The following is a 21,487-nucleotide window of genomic DNA, read 5'->3' on the forward strand; positions in this document are numbered from 1 at the left end:
AGAATTGTTCTACTACTTTCGCTATTTTCTTCTTTTCTGTGACTAGATGTTCTAATTTATCCCACAATTTTATTATTTTAGTTGTTTGCTGTGAAATATTGTATTCAATATCTTCATACCTCTGTTCTCCACAGTGGTGTTATTAATTTGTTTTGTATTATATTTTCTTACATTCTTTCTTGCCTCTCGTTATTTTCCTCGTTAGAAACTTAGAAAGAAAAAAAGAGGGGCTCTAGTTTGACTTTTAGCGTTTTCTGAATTTGTTGTTGATTAATTTCAAGAATATCTAGTCAGAATCTTGTTTTTATTGTTGATCTCCGGCAAGATGCCGAATATCGACTATGCATACCGACGTAACAGACTCTCTCGTTTCTGTGACGTAATCTACAGTTTCCAATGTTTGATGGATCCCCTTTTCTGTTGTGGGTATGATGTGTATTTCAAATTTATTTTTCATTTCTAAAATTATGTACATAACTCGGTTGGGAATTGAGCTCATTTTTGTTACTTCATGTTTTAACTTTTTGTTTTTTAGGATAGCGGTTCCTCCCAGAGTGGTCTCTGTGTTGTTTTGATATAGTAGGTAAGAGGCCAGATTTAAGGATGGTGGCTTTGTTCTTTCATTATTGTTTTGAAGAGTCCCTGGATTTCCCATTTGATGTTTTCTAGTTCCTGATATAAGTAGGTATGTTCTGTGTGGTTCATCATTCATTGTTTTTATGTTACAAGTTGCCACTATCAACTGTTGAATTGCGCTAGGTTTTAATTTGATATTTTGTTTTTCAACTAATGGTAGTATTACATCGAGAAATATACCCTATACATATTTCATTTATCTGTTGACCAGCTTTCATATCTAATCACTCTAATCGATAAAATAAATATCTTCCACCTGTACTAATACGAATAAAGATAAAATTAGAAGTAATGTTTTCTATAATACCGGGTGGGCACAATCTGTTTGGGTGTACAGAACAAGCTCGAAATAATCTATAATTATAATATGAACAAAACTGCTGATACATTGATTGATTGCGTTGATTAGCTATTTGGTAACTATATGAAACACACATACATTGCTTGCAGCTTTGAACATAATTTTTATCTCTTGAGATATTAATTAAAAGATTGTTTATAGTATCGAAGCCAAAAAGAGTACCTACTAAAAAGATTTAAAAATCTTGGTATTAAAAAATATATTATTAAATTTGTTTGTAAAAAATCATTATCCATTTTTATTTTTTTAGGGATTTGTTATCCCTTTGAACTATTTTTTACTGTTCTTCTGTAGGTAAGCAACTGGCTTGGGCATAAGTTTTCAGTTTTGAATTTGTTTATAACTGGCGCAGTCGGTAGGATTGTACAGAAGTCCTGATTCGGTCGTGTCTCTTTCGAAAAGCCGTGAATCGATTTGATGATTTGATTGAAAACATTTGATTTTCTACTCTTCAGTGCAATCCAGAACAATCCTCCGAGCATCCGACCACAATACTGGCAGAATCAGTAAGGAAGCAAGACATTGCAGAAAACGCACTAAGTGCCATTTCGTTCGTCCCTTTATTTCCTCTGTTTAAGGCATTAATACGGATAATTTAATTTGGCATATTAAACGCAACTTTTAGATTTTTTAGATTTAGATTCTTTGTTGCAAAACAAACATTTTATGATCGACGAATTAATAAATAATCTTGAAACTCAGTAAAAAATAATTCACCAAAAATGAATCCCAGAACTTCTTCTGGAACCGCAAAAGTCATTGTCGGTAATTCTTAAGAAGTGATTTTGCTCAAAGAATTAGAAAGGAAAAAATTATCAAGTCAAACCGCTTTTGTTGCCGGTGGTAGGTCAAAATCAAATAGTTTAGAGGATGCTATTTCATAAAAGCTGTTTAAAATTCACGTCATCGCTTTCGATAATCGGGGCTCACTTTGAGAGTACGAGAAAAATATTGAATTTGTCAGGAATAACAAGTATGGCAGATAGGTGCACCAGAGCCTTCCAGGGCTAAGTAAATACCCAGGAAGGGCTACAGTCCCACCACGTATGTTGGATGCACAAAACACACGGACACATTAAACCAATGGATTACTGAACACCGGTACAAATTGAGGAGGAGTTAATTAACCGAATACGAGAAGCTGTTCGAGAAGAGTGCACAATAAGGTAATTACACAGGCACTAACTTTTTTGGAGTTAAAGACAGGAATGTATATTTATTCGAGTACATCAATTCGAGCTTACGATGACATTAAAAAACAATTTCTCGTTGACAATATTGATATTTCGTAAACGTACGTTCCTACATTCAACGAATCCTGTTGAATTTACCGTTTATGCTTGCCTATCTTATCTTAGTCACTTTCTCTATTTATCCATGGTTACCGGAGTTTTTAATAATTGCTTAGCAACAACTATTTACGGAATGTTAATGAGGCAAATTACGTTGGAAAACATGGTTGCCGTCTTTCTGATATAGTTTTTGTACAAATTTCTCAGTTTTTAATAACAATATTTGTTTTAAACTATTTTTTCTGTACTCCTAAAACACCCACAGACCACGTCTCCAAAGGAATGTCGTCCATTTTGAATCACCCTGTATGTAAATAAATTTGAAAATTTTCGGAAGCTTTATGGTAATGATCAGTGAAAATATAGACGTGAATCACCCTGCTCAAAGAAGTAATCAACCAAATTATTTCAAATACTTACTCTTTGCGTTAGTGATTTTTTGAATACATTCAAAAGTACTTAATGCGGTGTTGAAATTATTTGAAGAGCAATAAAATTTTAATATTTTTTTTCTGCAGAAGAGACGTACAAGTGCACATATGTACTTGTACTCCCAAATTTTGATGATTTTATTTATTTCATGTTATTCAATGTTTCACTATTGAGAAACCGCCACTGCTTTTTCAACCTTTAACATAGACAAGTTCTGATGTAAACACTTCTACTGTTAATCGTATACTAGATAAAATTCTTATATGTAAATATAAATAAATATGAAAATACAAATAATAAGTCAAAATAAGTAATGGTGGGGCAAAAGCTGCATATCCTTGATTGTTAAAAAACGCTATGAACATTTTCTATGTTGTTTTAATATCTGCAAACATAAAAACGCTCCTTTGCAGTTACTATAAGATGAACAGCTTTTTATATCCAAGCCAAGATAAAACGCTATTTTTTTTCGTTGAGTGTTTATTTTTGGCAACTTCCTATCGCATATTTTAAAGCTCTCTTAAGATATGTTCATTAAAAAAACTAAAATTATCTATTAATTAACTGATCAAATGTAATTGACGCCCCCTGTACAGCTGCGTCACGCGACTTATTTTCCAAGCAAGCCGCTTCTCACTTGAAACAGTGCGTGTTTATAGGGAAAGCGTACAAGCCAGATCATCGAAATTTATCCAGCCAGGTCGGAAAACGTAAGTTTTTTCTATAATCAATATAAATTTTTTATTGATGGAAATGTACTTAATATTTTTTAATTGGAGTGAATATGTTCTTTAATATTGAGCCTCGAAGTTTCTGTGTAAAGTGAACAATAAAGTTCAAGTGGGTAAATTCGCCTCTAAGGGTTATTGAAGGGCGCGATTGACCTCCAAAGGGTAGAGTGCGGTTGAGACAGACATAATTAAATGTGTATTTTACGTAGGTATATGGTACAATTTGATAACGATATTACCTAATCAGCTTTTATCTTTATCAAAGTGTACGGGCTTTTATGTTTTTATTAATTAAAATTACGTGAGAACGTGAAAAAATAAGACAGTTGCTATTGTGAAAAATATAATTTAATGTTGAAAATATAATTTTTGATTTTCGGAAACCATATTCTACTATTCAAAATATGAAGTTTCTAGTGTCCGAAAATTCTTAATGAAAGAGATTTTTTTCTTGGCTTAAGTGGACAAGTAATTTTTGGGATAAGAAAAAAAAATTGGGATTTTCTGCTTTTGGCCGAACGCCGAAAATATACTGCATTTTTTACACAAAAACTTTCAAATACAGAGCCCAAGTCTCGGATAATTATAATAAGTGAAGATAAAAATAATGAAATTTTCTTATAAATTTAAGTAGATTAAAAGTAACTTTTTTCGATCTTTGGCCATTTTCACTCAAGTCCCACTGTAGAACAAACCGGATTCTGCAAGTGTGATGTGAAGTGTGAGTTTAGAAATGGCAAATTAAACTAGGTGAAAGCAAATCTTGTTTTCCAGCATAAAATTCCCAAAAAATATATCTATATTAAAACTACATATTCGAAATCAAAAAATTTATTTTTAGCTTATTGCAATTTTATTAATGCACATATTCACAAATCATATATTTTTAAGAAGTTGCTTGCTGTAAAGTAAAACGTTAGACAAAGCGATTGAAATCTACAAAGCGCTTATTTAGACAGCATAACCATGGTATTTTGCATATTCTTCAGGACAAAACATGTCCATGTGATTTATTGCCATCGAAAATCTGAAATACATCTATGGACAAAACGAATAACACACAAGAACATGAAAAAAAAACAAGAAGATAACAAAACATAACACAAGCAATACATATGAGAGTACCTATAATAATGCGTCTTAGCGGACTCAAGTTATAGGACATTTTGCCTTTAAAATCGGTTTTGTCTTGCACGTATTCAATGTTGGCAAATTATATCTGAAACACTCTGTATAAGTACATGCATGTGCAATATGTTATATCAATAAGTACGTTTATTGTCAGTAAATGTGTTATGTAAACATATTGTTCTGAAACGAGCTGTATATTGACTCAAATCTGTGTTCCACAAACCGCAAATGCAAAAATATACGACTCGCAAATTTCAACTTTTCTATGTGAAACTGGTCACGTACTCATCTCGACACATTGATTTTTTCTACAAAACGTGCGAAACATAATTCGCGATTAGGATTTTTTTATAGACTGATTCATAACTTATGCTATGTGTATGATGTTGTTATTTTAATATTCGAGCAATACGGTTGTTAGCTTGGAACGTTCCTTAATATTGGCAAACATTTTTTATTTATTCTATTTATTAAAAGCAGTGATATTTTGTCTCATCCGCATCGTCATTAGGTCTTTTTCTCCGCTTCATTTTTATCGAAGTAGAACTTGGTAGAACTAGAACTTTTATCAACTAACAGATTCATTCAATTTTTTTTAAATGCTTTGACATTTATTTTTTCGTACATATCAATTATCCCCTTTCAATTTCTTTTCTTTGATAAACACAGAAGAAACTTTTTTATAGGAGGTCTGCCATATAAAATATATAAACGTAATTGCATTATGAAGAAGTTTAAAATGAAAAATTAAGTAACCAGTGGTAAAAAGAAAAAAAACTTTTTCAACTACCAAGCTTTTGGCAATTAATTTTTTCCGCCTTCTTCAGGGTTGGAAGAGTCATTACAAAAATCAATCAAACAATTAGCTATGAAACAAGCGAAGCTCAAAGATTTTTACTGATGATCATCAGTCTTAGTCGGAAAGCACGGGAGATCACTTCGCCCACTGCCTCATCGCCTTTGAAAATGTCCACCGCAGTTGTGGACAAAACGTCAGGAAGAAATTCCGATAGACCACGGCTTCAAAGCCCGGAAAACATTCCTAAATGTAATTTAACCGGCCGTGAAAGCCTTCATAGTCTGATGATATAAAAAAGTTTAACATTTTACTTCACACCAATGGTTCGGCCTTTGAGGGATAAGGGGTGAATGTTAAATTTTGATCATTCATGCGCAGCAATATTTATGGGAAGTCATACAAATTTGAAAAGAATCCACGAATAATCAAAAAACGGCATTAGTTTTTCATGGCTAATGCTTCCTGAATTTTTTGCGTTTCATGGTGTATGGGAATAATATGAGTAAGTTTTATAGGAAATATAACTCAGGAATGAATTCCTTACGTTCAGATTTGAAAAACTCGTCTGGCAGCCGGATTTAAAAAAAATGTAGATATAATTTTGGAACCATACATTTAATATATTTCCATTATCAATTCGTACCGGTGTATCATTTTTAAATTACTTATGTAACACCCTTATTTTTAAGTTTTTTCAAAAAAAGTAATTTGAAAATTGTTGTTTCAAATACTTTTATATACAGTTAAAATGACAGTATCAAATTAAGAATCACTCTGTATGCCTACTGGTATAAATATGTACATTGTAAAATTAATTTTTTAAACACCACTTTTACTACAATGCAAATACCAAACACAATCATTGGATGCATTATTTTTTAGAATGTCTGCAGCTGAAGTGACGAAACCGTTGCCAAGACCTCAATTAAGAGGTCTTCTGCGAAGTTCCATTAAGAGAAACCTTATTTCTGTGGCCATTACGATCACCACCGCTGCTGTTCTAATGAAATTTGTACACAACGATGGAAGGAAAACAGCATATGCCGAATTTTACAAGTAAGTTTTTGAACCTATTAATTTTACTGCAAAAATGCATATGACTGTATTTTTGAAATAAATGAAATCGTAAATTTGTTATTCACATGAATAATCTGAATTAGAGAGTATTCAATTTATACAGGGTGGCCCGTAAGCACATGATCAAAAGGGGGCTGCGATATTCTCTGGAGCAATCGATCTGACCTAAATTTTATTACATCGGGAGAATGGTACGATGAATTTCAATGAAACTCGCTGTGAATTTGTTCCTATGTAAGACTCAGTTATTATTGAGTTTTCGAGAAAGTGTTATAGGGACTTGACCCACTAATTTTTGCTCTAGAACAACCTCGTAAAATGTTGCTCGCTCCATTTTCGGGTACCCTGTATATATAATTAAAGTGTCTAAACTTACAAATTCGACTTGCGATATTTAATTAATTTTTAGATATAATTGATGTATGTTTGTTTAGGAATAACGTTTGTTTGTATTTTAATATGTGTATGTTGCGCACAAAAGCAACAAACTGAAAACTGTTTTTTCGTTAATATGTATCGAACAACGTGGCAATCTACAATAATACTTATGCCAATAATTGTTTAATTTCAGAAACTATGACATCGACAAGGAATTTGAGAGAATGAGGAAAAAGGGCCTGTTCGATTCCTGTCCGAGCGATTGAGCTGAACGGTGAACAAATCCAGCGAACCAAAGCGCGGTTTTAGTGTACTGTGTATCATAGAATAAAGAGAAAATAATACCACAAGTACATAATTTTCAAATAACTCCTAGCTCGGTCAGTAATCGCGAGTTCAAAAGTCCCACTGGCCCACTGGTGGCTAAAATTATAACTACAAGTTCAGTAGTAATTTGACACTTGTTTCCTTGACATTTGTGTCACATTGATCTTTACATCTGATTGCGGTTTGTTTTGTTTCCTTCTAGTCAACTTTTGCAAGCTTTTAAAGAAATAGAAACAGATCGAAGAGTGTGTAAGTATTGTTTTATGTTATAAATGTCATCAACTCCAATAACTAAACAAGTCTGACCAGTCTCAACTGTCACTCGACGAGTAATTTGACGTTTCTCAGCGCCACCACCGGTAGTTGAACACGCCAATTAATCTGACAGGAAAACATTGAACAGAAAAGTTTTAGGAAATTGAAATGACATAAACTTGTGTTTTTTTAAATGGAAACCATATTCTATTATGCCTTTATTACAAAGAACATTTTATTACGATTTCAGTGATCGTTTGGTTTTTTAGAAAATGAAGTGTCTGCGAATGATTTTTACATCCTTAATGTAGTTGATCGAAGTTAACCATGGAAAATAGTAAAAGAGCGAGATTAGTTGTAACAAAAAACTCAGAAACGAAAAATACTTTACAAGTTCGGAATTTTGCGCTCAGTAACGAAGAGTGCGCTATAAATGCCGTCAAAATTTTGAACATCACTCATCGTTGCGCTCAGTGCTACGGCTACGGGACACATTATGCAACGCATTTTCCGAAAATAAATTTCTCAGTAACGAAAAATAATCTAAAAGTTCGTCGTCAACATTTTTTCAAACCTTCAAACATTCATTCTAACCAAATGCAATCCTAAATTTTGCGCGCTTCATAAATGTTCATTTGAAAATGAAAGCTTTTACGCAACTGCAGACTTCCAACTTCCAAAGTAAAGCCAGTAGAAACTTGAACGATCGACATTCTGTAGAAGTTTTTTTAAATAAAATTTTGGCAATAAGTTGCACCTAAATGCCTGATATTCAAATTTCGTGTGACTTTTTGTGACAAAGCTACCAGAATTTACTCATGCACGTTGTTATAACTGAATCGAATTATCAATTCTTTATCCAATGATATAAAAAAACGAATCTGTCGCTCAAATGGTTCTTAGGAACGTCAAAGAAACTGGCACGTTTCAGTCGATTTCGCAGTTAAAAAAAAGGCAAAACTAAAACTCTTGACTTTTTTTGATAAAAAAAAACATAAAATTTGAACCCATATTTGCATATCTGAAACGGTTCTTTGGACCCAAGGTTGATGCTTCTTGTATTGAATACTAGAACCCAAATTTCCATATCTGAGCGATTCTTTAGAGAAAAACTTCAGATTAGCTTGATATAAAAATACAAAGCCTCCCAAAATACAGAATCCCAATGTTTAAAAATCAACTACCAAAGAATAGCTCAATGGATATCCAATCGACGCTACGAGTCAGTTTATGAATATGGGACTAAAAGTTCTACATGTACAGTCTAATTTGAAATTTAGAGAAAAATGTTAAATACAAAAGTTGGAAATATTAACGTCTAGTTTATTTTAAAATAACACCAATTAATACAGGGTGTCTCAAATTCAAGTGGCAGACCAAACTTATCTTTTTTTTAATCAAAAGCCGTACTAATTATTACATATTCGAGCTATTCGTACAATTCTAGGCCCATTCCATATAAATGTTCTATAGTGATTTTCAACTGTTTTTGAGTGAATACCAATATTGATCGAACTTTGTCCACTCCGTTTTTGCAGCTCATTTGAAATTTAGAGCAAAACATTTTATGCAAAAGTTGTAGATATTAACGTCTAGTTTATTTTAAGATAGCATCAATTGCTACAGGGTGTATCAAATTCAAGTGCCTGACCAACCTCCATTTTTTATAAATGGAATGTCCGAACATTTAAATGGTTATTAACTATATGAAATAAAAAGTGCGCGATTCCATTTTGTATGTTTCTACCGCCACTTGAGTTTGAGACACCCTGTATCAACTGGTATTACCTTACAATAAACTAGACATTAATATTTAAAACTTTTGCATTTAATATTTTTCTCTAAATTTCAAATTAGATGTTAAAACGGGCTGGCCAAAATTCAATTAACATTGGTTATTAACTCAAAAACAGTTGAGAATCAATATAGAACGTTTATAGCGAATAGGCCTAGAATTTTACGAATATCTAGTTTGGTCTACCACTTAAGTTTGAGACACCATTTATCAATTGGTATTATCTTAAAATAATCTAGATGTTAATATCTACAACTTTTGTATTAAACATTTTTTTCTAAATTTGAAATTAGATACAAAAACGGGGTGGCCAAAGTTCAATCAATTATCCTATACATGGCAACCAGGGGTAACACTGTACACACATATTTGAAATCAGCAAAGCAATGAGGGAAAAATATATAGCATCCATAAAATTTCAGTTGCTGGTCGGAAAACTAAACTCAGTTCAGGCTTAAAGATTTATAGATTAGAAATAATTCTTACCAGCTTTCTGCAATCTGGGGCGCCACCCTCCATGTTCTAACCATTAATCCCCAAGAAGTTCACTACACTCACAAACTACCGCACTTGCCATAAGAGCCCCAATGATTCTATTTTCCATCTAAGAACGCGATTCACACGACACAAAGGGTCATCGGCCGATTTTGTTCTCTATCGGTAGCAAACTGAACATTCATACTCTTTTTCGCGAAAAAAAAATACACCGAACTACCGAATAAACATGATAATTTAATCGTTTAATTGTTCGCCCTTTCGATGATTCACGCTTTACTTGGCAGTTCGATTTCAGTTTGTATATTGTCGACATTTTTGTTGAAAGTGACTGTTTGCATTGCAATATTTCCAAAGGCAAATTTCACGTTCCAACTTCACGAAAGTCAACAATAACTAAACAAAAAACGCTCCAAGCGCCGATCTTTCACTAATTTAACTTTAAATTTAGAGCCATGTATATTTGTCTGAATTTCGCTCAGCTGCAGTGATTAATGCACAACGCCAAAACTAATATTAATCACCGAATTACTTATCATAACTAGTTAATTAATGAGGGTATTTCGTTTTTACTGGGGGTAAGAACAGCTCCCTTCGATCATCAAAGTCATCGCTATCAACCCCAAAGTTGATTTGAATTTCCAGTGATTTACTGCGATAAAAATGTACCAAGATATAAACTGCACTGTTTTACTAAAACCAAGAACATCAGCTGCAGGAACGAAAGAAAACAAATCATGATATAAATGTCAAGGTATTTCTATTTAACAATGTATATTTTATAATCAACCTTTCCACAATCTACAATTAAGAACATTACAAGTCAAATTGTGTTCTGCGTAAGGCAACTGGAAAGCCTAGAGTTCGAATCCGACCATACAAACTTAAACGTCTTCCTATAAAGAATGGTGGTTTTTCAGAAAATATGATCAAAACGCTTCAAATTCTGCTACAATTTCATTTACCCGCAATCTTTATCTTCTCGATAATATATCGAATGTACGATTGATCATCAATTGGTACTTTCATAAGCTTGACATATTTCAAATCAAAGCTACCTAGACTGGGTAGGTGAACTAACTAAATACAACATTTTGATATTTTAAGTGCTTTACACGCCAGAGCCTTCAAGGAATTATTGAATAGATGAAACAAATACATTGAAAACTTGAGTTGCTAATGATCAAAGATAATCGGCAAATGAAAATCGGCATAGTTATAATTTTTCTCCAATTTAACTAACAGTCAACTAAAAACTAAATCAATTAAAAAATAATCCTATTCTCCCACCGAGTTCTGCAGCAAGTCAAAGAAAGGAAACATTCATTCAGTAATGCTTAAGGTAACAACTAAAATAATAATTTATTTAAAAAATGTAGCAAATATACATTCTAAAGTACAAGTAACTAAACGTACTTATTCAACGTGTAGTGAAAATATGTGTAAAGCTTCAGTTTTTCTAAACATTAACATAATGTCTAAATTCAGACCCAAATTTCTACACCTTTATACACAAAATAAATAAAAATGCACATCGGAACAGTGCTGGCAAAACTATGCGAGTTATTTACACACGAAGTGTGTAAAATCGTAATTTCTTAATAGTCTGGTCGGATTCGGAACCAACACCCTTGATGCCGTAATATAAATTATAAATACAAACAAATTACATACAAGTACAATATAACTAAGCTAAACAAAAACAATGTCATAACAACTTTGTACAATAGAGTACTTACTTGAGTTGAGAATTTATGTGGTTTAGGAGCCCCGCTGTGTTTCATGAATATATCTAGCAAAATGTAAAGCTGTTGCAAGACATTGCAAATTGGCAGTGCATTTTCGAAAATAAATTCTATGGAAACAAACTTGGGTTAACTCAACTAGTCTTGCTAGCTGCTGTTAGTTAAATGATACAAATTTTAAATAGTTTTAGACTTAAAAAAAGAAACTATATTCAACTATATGCAACAAAAGCCCAATTCAGCCTTCCTAAATTACATAAGCTCGATTGTCAAGTAAATCCCAGTTTCCCTTACGCAGAAAACGTTTGAAGAAAATAAAAAGAAAAAATACTTAAAATATATTGTATAATATATTATTATGCAAAGTATAGCTCCGTATGTAAAATACCACATGTACAATAATATTTATTAATATACACCTCTGTTTACTATGAATATACGCTATAGCTTCTTAATTTTATATATACTATGTACATTTTTATTTAAATTTGCCTAAACTATATACAGGTTCTAGATTTTAGTTGGTTTTTGCTTTGCGCGAGAACACTTATCATTGACCAAATGTGCCGGAAAATTAACTCCATACGGTTTCGTGTAATAATCATAAATATAAGCTATAACAAAACTGCAACTTTACAATAAATGCTACTTAGAATTCATACAAACAAATTTTCGTTTCCATTAATGAGAAGCCAATAATATTGTAAATCATTTGAAAATTTCAAAATACCATGGAACTTTGAAGACACTAGGAAATGTATACAACTGATTTTGATGATTTCTCTTGTTGCGCCAAAAATTGCGCCAATCTGTTTTCACACATGAAAGGTAATTCACACTTTAATACTCAGAAGATTTTTCGATACTCGGTTGCTCTAAATGGGGAGTGACAGATAAATTATAGCGAGTGTAATACATTTGGACTTCATTGATATTATGCATGGCTTCCAGACAGTCAAGTTATAACAGAGGCTCTTTTAGCGAGTGTGGGATGCTAAGGAACATGTGGAAAAAAGTTTTTTCAAAATCATTTCAGACAACCTAATTTTTTTTCCATGAATTAAAGACTAGATAATATTTAAAAAAATAGTCAGCTGGGCGTGTGAACTTGTAATGAAAATGAAGGTACTGCAGAATATGCAGCAGGCACAAAAAACATATAATATGGAGAAGGCCGAGTGGCGTGTGACTCGCGAGGTTCACAGCCTTTGACAAAGTGTGCAATGAAAATATTATAAAAATGAATGAGTCTTTTTTTACTTTTCTTCATTCACTCTTTGTTGAAGGACCCTACCAAATCAACACACAGAGCCGGACCATTTAAAAGACATTTTCTAAAAAAATTAACAGTGTCAATAAACGGGGAAAAATTGTAAAACGTTATACCGGAGTGCTAGTTAGAAGTGATCTCGATACTTCGTAATATCCAGCCTAAACGATTGCCCGAGGATTTAAGTACTGACTTCTTGATAAAAGGAGACTGCAAAGTGCCCCAAAAACTAATCAATTTTTATAGTAAAGTTATATCTACTTAATATCCGACAAAAGTTAGAAAAATCAGGTTGTCTAAAATGATTCAGAACAACTTTTTTTTACATGTTCCATGTGGAGCCATAGCACCAACCCCTGCGGGTGCGCCAGCTGACCTTCACTTTTGTTGCTCATTTATCAGTATAGATAAAAATCTAGCAGCACAAAACTACTCAAAATAGATCCCTGCCTCCCCGACTATAACGTTTCCCCATCGTCGCTATAAAACTGTTTTATACAGGGATAATAAATCGCTTAGCACAACGCTAAATTAATTCAGATTTTAAATACCTAAGTATAATTTTATTGAAAAAACTTAGAGTGACAGGAAGTCGTCTGAAGCCCACATTGACGTTTTTCATTTATTTATACAATACTTTCTTATGGCCAAAACGAGAACATCCATGAAGAAAGTGCAATTTAGATAACAGATTTATACCACATCCAGCCAATTAATATACCCGCGAACGTCTATCAAGAAGGTGAATTTAAAATTGCGCAACTAATTTAGCCTTATTTCAATGCTGTTTTTCGAACTTGTAATGTCCGGGCTGTTGAATAAACTAAAATTTAAATCACGCCACCTACACCACATTTCTATTCATAATTAAATTATAAAGAAGCATTTGATAAAAGATAACAACTGATATCACTACGCACTTATCGTGCCACACACTCACACATGTAAACATTACAAAAAAAAGTTTAATCACAGATTCTATAGAACACAACTTCCTCTGCTCACGGCTACCTTTTAGCAGATTGCTTTTCTGTTTACGTAATATTTACAATAGACGCGCTTAAGTGAAATACACTGGACAATTTGATTGTAAAAAAATAAATACAACAAAAACATTAAGCAGAAAAACATCCGACATATTCGAATTTGCAACACATTTTAAAGGTCGGTAGTTCATACACGTGTCTGTGAGCAGAGCGAAAAGCATCTTAAACGCAAGTGTATAAAGCAAAAAAAATTAAATTCGTTTAAATCCCTCAATTAATTATCTTCCTAACACGAGCTACATACATGTAACAAAAACAGCAAACATAAACAATACCTGCGGAGTTCTCCGCTTTATGACATTAAACAATTTATTATCACGAAACCGAAAAAAATGTTCAACTAGCGATAATGATAACACGCTCCATATCTACAAAGTGATTCGCTATAAAAATTCAACACATCGCTGCATATTATTCACATCGCGTTATTAGAACACATACACAATTGGACAATGATGTTCCGCGTACGCATATCACAATCTGTGTAAAGTTTGTATTCATTCTGATTTCACAAAGACTTGCAACCGTTCCCAAACGGAATGTGACAATCAAGAGGCCGGGATCAAGTTGGACCAACTTTTATCTTGAAAATTGAACAATATAGGAAAAAATGATGATAGCTGTCTTTGAAAGGCGCATTTTGAACACTAAGTAGTACACTTATACTTTTCAGTTACAAAGGCACATTCGTTATGTATAGCTGTCATTGTATAAAGAATGCTAATACTCAAGTTAAAGTTAGACATTACGCTTAAAGTAAATTTAGATATCTAATGATTTTTCATCTGTTAGAACTCAGACAAAAATGTGCCTCTGGATTGCCACAATTTCCACTAAAATTCTAAACCCACCTTACAACAGCCCCGAGGATGATACCAAGGTTAGAAACGTTGAGATATTTGGAGCTTTAAAAATGTAACCTCAGAACATTCAATTTGATTAGATCTAACAATGTGCTGAGAGAGTGAAAAATTATACATTTGCATTTGAGATGAAAACCTAAGTAGAACAATTAATTCCCGAAGAACCAGCAACAGGATTGAGGTTATACAAGTTTTCCAACTGCAATAGAATAGCTACAAGCAAGTTCTTCAGATGTTTGTTATTCCCAATTCAAGACTGCATATGCAAATGAAGCAATGTAAAAGTAAAAAGTAACCAAAAAAGTAAAATTAATGACTCTTAATGACGTTTATCCGAAAATAAAATTGACCAGTCAGTCCGAAGCTTAATTAATATTACATTAATTAAGTGATTAACATCATTCATAAAATAGTAAATTAGAATGGCGAGTTTAAAACTGGATTTAAAATTTATTTTATTCACTAAAACTCGCCGACGTTTTGACCATTTTTAAAGAATAAAAAGAATCCAGTCCCAATATCGCTTTCTGAACATACATGTAAAGTTTTGAGGAGGCTGTAACATTTCATTAAGTAATATTAACTAAAAAAATGACTTGTCATTATAAAGTTAAAATAGCTTAGTATACGGACCAACTAAAAGAATTCGGATATGCAGTCAAACCCGTTGTAAATATAGAAAGTTTAAACCAAAATAATTTGTTTCTTTGGAAACACTTTCGTCGAACAACAAAGACTCTAATATTCATATTCTTTGTCCCCTTTTCTGTATGTCATTATCAATAAAATATCTTAAGCGGCTGCTCTGAAATATCACAAGATTTCGACCTTTTTACACATCCCCGCTACGACTCAATCGTCATCACTGTTTGAACCGCTTAAAGAAGAAAAGTTTGAATCATTGCTGCTGCTGCTTCCATCCTCACTGGGAGATGTTTGACTGTCATCCATAGGATCAACACTACTGTCCTCGCTGGACAATTGAAAATCCTCCTCCGGATTAACATAGTTATGCAAATACGGCTCGTAAGCTGGGAGCAGTTGAAGATAACGGTGGCCAGCCTCTGTAAATGACCAGCCTGACCCGTGATGTCACTTTACCTCTTTTTTACGCTTACTCTCCATATCTGAAATAAAAAAGCGTTTTCTACACTAGACATTAACACATTTTCATAGCTGTTACTGCAAATGTTACTGCCTTGTTTCGTATAAGAGTCCGAGCTACTCACGCACTTTATATTTATATCATCAACAATTCATACCGAATTTCAGTACTTTTTAATACAATGCAGAATATTTTTTAAATCATCCGTAAACTCTGCTGCAAAGAAATAAATTCAAACGCTTGGATCAATTTGAAATTTTTGCCGCGAATGTTTGTTTGTGGAAAAATAGTTAACCTTTTTATTTACTAATTTAATTTGATATTTTCTTCTATTATTGTTCGGTTTTACTAAATAATCTCAGATGAAGGGATTTCATAATATAGCGCTAAAAAATTGCTATACATTTTACATACAATAGCCCACAATCTTGTACTGAAATATGTCAGTCCCAAGGATTCTGGAGAGGACAAAAACTTAACAAACAACACTAAAAGTTGCATCCTATAATGTAAGAACACTTGTATTTGAAGAAAATCTTATACAGATTGAAATGGAATTGGAAAACAAAGTTGAACATGGTAGGAGTAAGCGAGTGCCTGGAAACACTAACCACGGGACACAAACTGTACTATAAATTGTCACGACACAAAATCAGAAGATGGAGTAGATTTTTTCAAACACAAGACACATTGAAAAAAAAACTTTAAATTATAAACAGGCAATATACATAAGAGTAATCTATTTATATGACATTACGTTACAACAATAAATTCAGTGTGAAAGTCATTCAGGGATATGCACCGACCAAAAACCATAGTGACAAAAAAATGTAAACTTTCTATGAAAACATATCCAGAGCCATGAATGAAAATAAAACGCACTTTACACTCATACGTGGCGATTTCAATGCCACGGTTGGACTAAAAGCCGACCCAACAGAGATAATACTTGTAAACTATAGAAGCCCTGGCAGAAATAACCGAGGTGAAACCATGAATGATTACTTATTTTTGAGTCAACAATTACTACATAATATACTGTATTTTGACGTAAGCGCGATCTTTTTCTAATGCGTAGGAATTGAACAAATGGCATTTGGTTCGTTAGCAAATATTTGCATTTTTGTTACCGCCTCCACAAATTATTTTCGTTTTTCTTCTGCTACTGGCTGATTTTCTTTTAAAACTTTTTTGTCTTGTAACATTTTGATCAGCCTACAAAATCTGTACAAATAATTATTTGCGCTAATTAGCAATTAAAATTTGTAATTATTCGGACATGGAAAGCATGAATTCTGAATAACCGAACTAATTTAATTATTTAAACAAATGTTCAAAATGTTGTCCGTTCCCCCGAAAACATAAATTAATTCTTTTCAAAAAATGTAACTGTACTTTGAGAAGCGTGCCTGACTTGTTTTTAAAATAATCTGCAGTATTTAAAATTCTTTCCAGTAACTCTGCTTCTGTAGCGGCAGGCAAAGCAAACAAGTTTGATTTAAGACTCACAGAAAAAATTTAGCGGCGTTAAATCGGGTGATTGGGTGGCCAATTTATGGGCGCATCGTTGCCCCTTCCGATCCATCTATTAGGATATGTTTTGTTTAAAAATTTCGCGATTAAAAATATTCGCGCATGATTCACGGTTTGTATATTTGCTATAAACTCTGATACTTATCCGTCCATTTCCTTCACATAATCTTCATACTAGAAGCATGTTAACTTTCTCAGCGATACAACAAAGTTTTATTTTAGAAAAACATAAAATACAGAGTTTACGGTAAACTCGGGTTCAACTTCGCTCAACAGCAAAAACAGTAAAAACCATCGGTTTGTCAAATGCACGAAATAATTTAAGTTAAGTCAAGCATTATTTATAAACAGCAAAACAATATATTTACAAACAAAAACGAATTTTTCACAATAACGATGCTTTGGCATTGCAAATAATTTTTTGAACAGAAGCGGTGTCAGCGAAAATTTTAACAAGAGGCCAAAAATATTCAAAAGGAAATCAGCTAGTAGCAGACAAAAATTTAAATTATTTGTAGAGGGGGTAACAAAAATACAAACAATTGTCAACGAACCAAGCATCATTTTTAATACTTTCACGCAATAAAAAAGATCACAAAAACACGTCAATTTATGTGGTAACTGCTAGTAAAAACGATACTAATTTGAGAACTTTGGCGCCCTGTAGCGGTAAAATGAAGCGACATTAGATGTAGGACAGTTTGCTTAGATCGTCTCATTTTCGGGTAAAGAATTTGTGGTTAAGCGTCGTACAGTCATTTCAAGGACACCCTGTCAGAATCATTAAAATGCCCCATAAATATCGTATAAAACATAACGTGCTATCCAAAGGCAATTTGTTTCTTTGTATGTAGTCCTATTGTAACAGCGACAATTTTGGTACTTTTTTCAACAGTTTTGTACACCTTCTTTGCTGTAACTGGTTTTTTATGTTTCGCATGCTTTCCTCAGTCATCATCCTACAGTAAAACACTTATTTCGCATTTCTTGAACAGTATGCATATTATATTACCAAGATATTAGCATATTATGGTTTTACGTTATTAGCAATATAGCAATTTATATAATCTAATTTTGAGATGGCTAGGAATTCCGTGTTTCCAAAATGATTAAATATAAATCAAAAGAACAAACATTGGAAATGCTCATATGAGCAGTGACAAATTACTCAAAAGCATTAAGAATTACAGTCATAAAAAGAACCTCCAATTAAGGAAAAAAAGCAACATTTTCTAGCGACGCACAAATTTGGGTAGTCAACTGGAGAATGAGTGTAAAATTGGCAGCTTTACCATTTTGGCTTTGCGGTGTTGTGTTAATTAGAGTGTATGTCCAGTCCCTGACCAAATTCGGATTCAAAGACCATCTATGACCACGACAACCAAATTTTAATTGTAAATAATTTTGAAATACTCTCTGAAGTCTGAAGTTAAAAAATGCCAATTTAAATATGCAGATCATAAAGTTTCTAATGTTTGTTGCCTCCTCCTTAGACAATCAAGAACACAATTTCCAAAAACAAATTTATTTCATTCTGATAAGTAACCCTTTATTGTACCTTTAATTGGACTGTTCAATTATAAGTTTCCGATAGTAAGACGTCAATGTTCATGCCGATTCAATTAATAAATTTGTGAAACTTACCAGCACTTCGCGTTTTTCTTCTAAGTGCCGCCTCGGCTTCAGCATTAGTGTGTGTGGCCTGTTGCAGCTGTGGAGAATGACTTATTTGCTGCTGTTGTTGCACGACCTTTTCTCTACTTCGAGTATTTTGCGCCGGTTGCTGTTGCTTATCTTGATGCATCTGCTTGTCCTGCTGCCCTGCTCTTGCTGACCTGAAAACAGACAACAAAAATAAGCAAACTTAATAACAATATTAAGCTTGTACTGACCTCCTAATATTGGTTTTATGATTAACTTGACTAGCCGGAGTCATGTGAGGGGCTGTCTGTGCGCCGACACCTTTCGAAACTTTGATGCCTGTTTTGGGGACATTTTTTCGAAGTTTCTCAATGAGGGGTTCATCACTATCTGAGCTCTCCTCTTGCTGCTGAGGATTTTGCGAGTTTGTCACTTTGCCAACCTTCTTCAATGAATTGGTTGAATTATGAACAGTTCTTTTTCCCAATTCAGATGCTTCTATAAATGATCAAGTTAAAGATTTAAACAACAAAGATAAAATGTTACATACCAGAGCCTTTGCGAGGTCGCTTTCGCAACTCTTCTAAGCTATGGTTGGAACTGTCGCTTTCATTCCTTTTTCTTTTAGCGGTTGTAGATGGAGGAGCGACTTTGCCAATCTTCGGTGCCGGTGAGCTAATTTCAGGGCTATTTAATTTACTGAGAGCCCGTGTTCGAACTGACGATCTGAAATTAGAATTTCTTTGCAGATATTTTAAAAACGTCTGTAATAAATCAGATATTCAATATTTACCTAGCTGCTGGACTATGAGAATTCGGTGCAACAGAGCTGTGATTCTCTGATGGAATTTCAATCAGTAGCTGTTCGAGTAAGCTTTTGCTTTTATTATTGGGTTGCTGCTGCTGCTGGGAGTTGAGGGATTCCATCGAATGTCCCATATTGCTATCCTCATCTTCAGTGGTCAACATGGGACTTTCGCTACCCCCTCTTGAGTCTTGACCTCCTCCGCCCTTGTCAACAGCATTTGATGAATACGAATAGAGAACCGCCGCAACTCGAAGAGCAGGTGGGGACTTTGGCGATTGAAGCTCTTCAGTTTTCGCCGCCTGTAAGGTTTAAGAACACCTGTTGAGACCAATAATTGAAAACAAATAATTCATTAATGGGTTTAGTAATTTTGATATTATTTTTGGCGGCGTTTAATCTTCTGAAATACATTAAGGTTATTTAAAAAAATCGGTTGTTTGTCCCTGGCATGTCGTTCCCGAGCTTACTGTTGTAAATATGCCGATTATTTATAATGCCTCTTGTTGCTGATACTGCTGGTCAGGACTTTTATCAGAAAGGTATGATAAATACAGTGTAAAGGCAAAGATATCCTGGACAACGGACTGCTGTCGACAAAAGATAACATTCAAATCAATCAAAGTAATGCTTGCAATAAGAATGAATCGTTTTTATAATAACGTAGACTATTCTGGTTTTTTGGTATGTATCAGCAACGCCGAACAGAATGAATTAGTCCAGTCAGATTAGGCTTTAAATCGCCTGCTTCGGGCACTAAATAGATGAAGGTAAAAGATTATTGGAAGTTGTTTGAAAGGATGTTTGTTTTATATATAGTTTGAGCGCGATTTCCGGCTATGGAACATTGTTTGAATAACTAAAGAAAGTTCGTTTTTTGTGCATAACTTTTGAACGGTTGATGTTATTCAATTCAAGTATTTAAATTGCCTTCAATATAAGACAACAAAATTAAAATCAGTTCATTTGTTCACCCAAACAACAAGAAAAAACCGCCAATTTTTTTTGGTTTTTTWAATTTTCTATAATTAATTTAGTTTTGTTTCAAAAAAATCGTACTATAACTTTTAGCTTCAAATATTCATAACTTTTYATTCATTCCTATTTGTTAYTAAAAAAATGCTCTTGCCAGAATATAAATAAGTTCTATTTTGAGACTTCTGAGCGACTTCTCTAASGGACTATTTTACTCGTAAGCAGTTATACTACAACTTACAATAAAATAAAAGCTGATTAATGAAGGGTAAATTGTGTAAACGCTTGAGAGCTGGGAGCACGGCTCACACAAATTTCTGACTTTCAACTTAATGTTTAAACCATTTACCATTCAGTAATGAAAGTTAAGATAAAATGTATACCACTTATAAAGTATACAARRACGTTCAAAAAAGTTACAGTTATACAATTAATTATAGMAAATTWAAAAAAAACGCTTAAATCGGAGTTTTTTTTTCGTTTTTTGAGTCAACAAATRAACAGATTTTAATTTATCTCATATTGTACKTAGGTATTTTTAATACTTAAAAAAAAAAGAACGAATTTTTTTTCAAAAGCWTCAACSATTCKTAAGTTATGCGCAAAAACGGTTTTTCGCACTGTCTTTGATTATTTAAACAATGTTTCACAGCCGGAAATCGCGCTCAAACTATTGTCCCAATATTCTGCCATCCTTCCCAACAACTTCCAATAATCTTTTACCTTCATTTATTCAGTGCCCGGAAAAAATCTAATCTGACTGGATTAAATATGATGAACGACAATAGCAGTGTG

General features: G+C 33.2%; 2 protein-coding genes and 1 long non-coding RNA gene across 4 annotated transcripts; 2 read left to right on the forward strand and 1 right to left on the reverse strand.

Annotated features, from left to right (window-relative positions):
- The first annotated feature begins 6 nt into the window (after positions 1-6).
- Positions 7-1,598, forward strand: LOC125503757. The gene is made up of 2 exons (XR_007281038.1): positions 7-1,052; positions 1,292-1,598. It is a non-coding gene; the product is annotated as an uncharacterized LOC125503757 (long non-coding RNA).
- Positions 1,599-3,341: 1,743 nt separating this feature from the next.
- Positions 3,342-7,190, forward strand: LOC125503756 (cytochrome c oxidase subunit 6C-like). Its single transcript, XM_048664508.1, has 3 exons — positions 3,342-3,431; positions 6,265-6,438; positions 7,031-7,190. The coding sequence occupies exons 2-3, from the start codon at positions 6,266-6,268 to the stop codon at positions 7,101-7,103; spliced, it is 246 nt and encodes an 81-aa protein (XP_048520465.1). The 5' UTR covers positions 3,342-3,431; position 6,265; the 3' UTR covers positions 7,104-7,190.
- A 3,262-nt stretch (positions 7,191-10,452) lies between these two features.
- On the reverse strand, positions 10,453-20,061 carry LOC125503755. Of its 2 annotated transcripts, none has more exons than XM_048664506.1 (5): positions 19,706-20,061; positions 19,463-19,638; positions 19,164-19,410; positions 18,916-19,106; positions 10,453-15,760 (listed from the first exon to the last, which is right to left on the reverse strand). In XM_048664506.1, the coding sequence occupies exons 1-5, from the start codon at positions 19,879-19,881 to the stop codon at positions 15,726-15,728; spliced, it is 825 nt and encodes a 274-aa protein (XP_048520463.1). In that variant the 5' UTR covers positions 19,882-20,061; the 3' UTR covers positions 10,453-15,725. The 2 variants fall into 2 exon arrangements, with proteins under 2 accessions (XP_048520463.1, XP_048520462.1); XM_048664505.1 differs by having other exon boundaries at positions 19,463-19,653; positions 19,706-20,060.
- Between the last annotated feature and the right edge of the window lie 1,426 nt (positions 20,062-21,487).

The sequence above is a fragment of the Dendroctonus ponderosae genome, unplaced genomic scaffold, assembly GCF_020466585.1.
Source record: "Dendroctonus ponderosae isolate FM_Combo_2020 unplaced genomic scaffold, Dpon_F_20191213v2 Dpon_F_20191213_297, whole genome shotgun sequence".
NCBI lineage: Eukaryota > Metazoa > Arthropoda > Insecta > Coleoptera > Curculionidae > Dendroctonus > Dendroctonus ponderosae.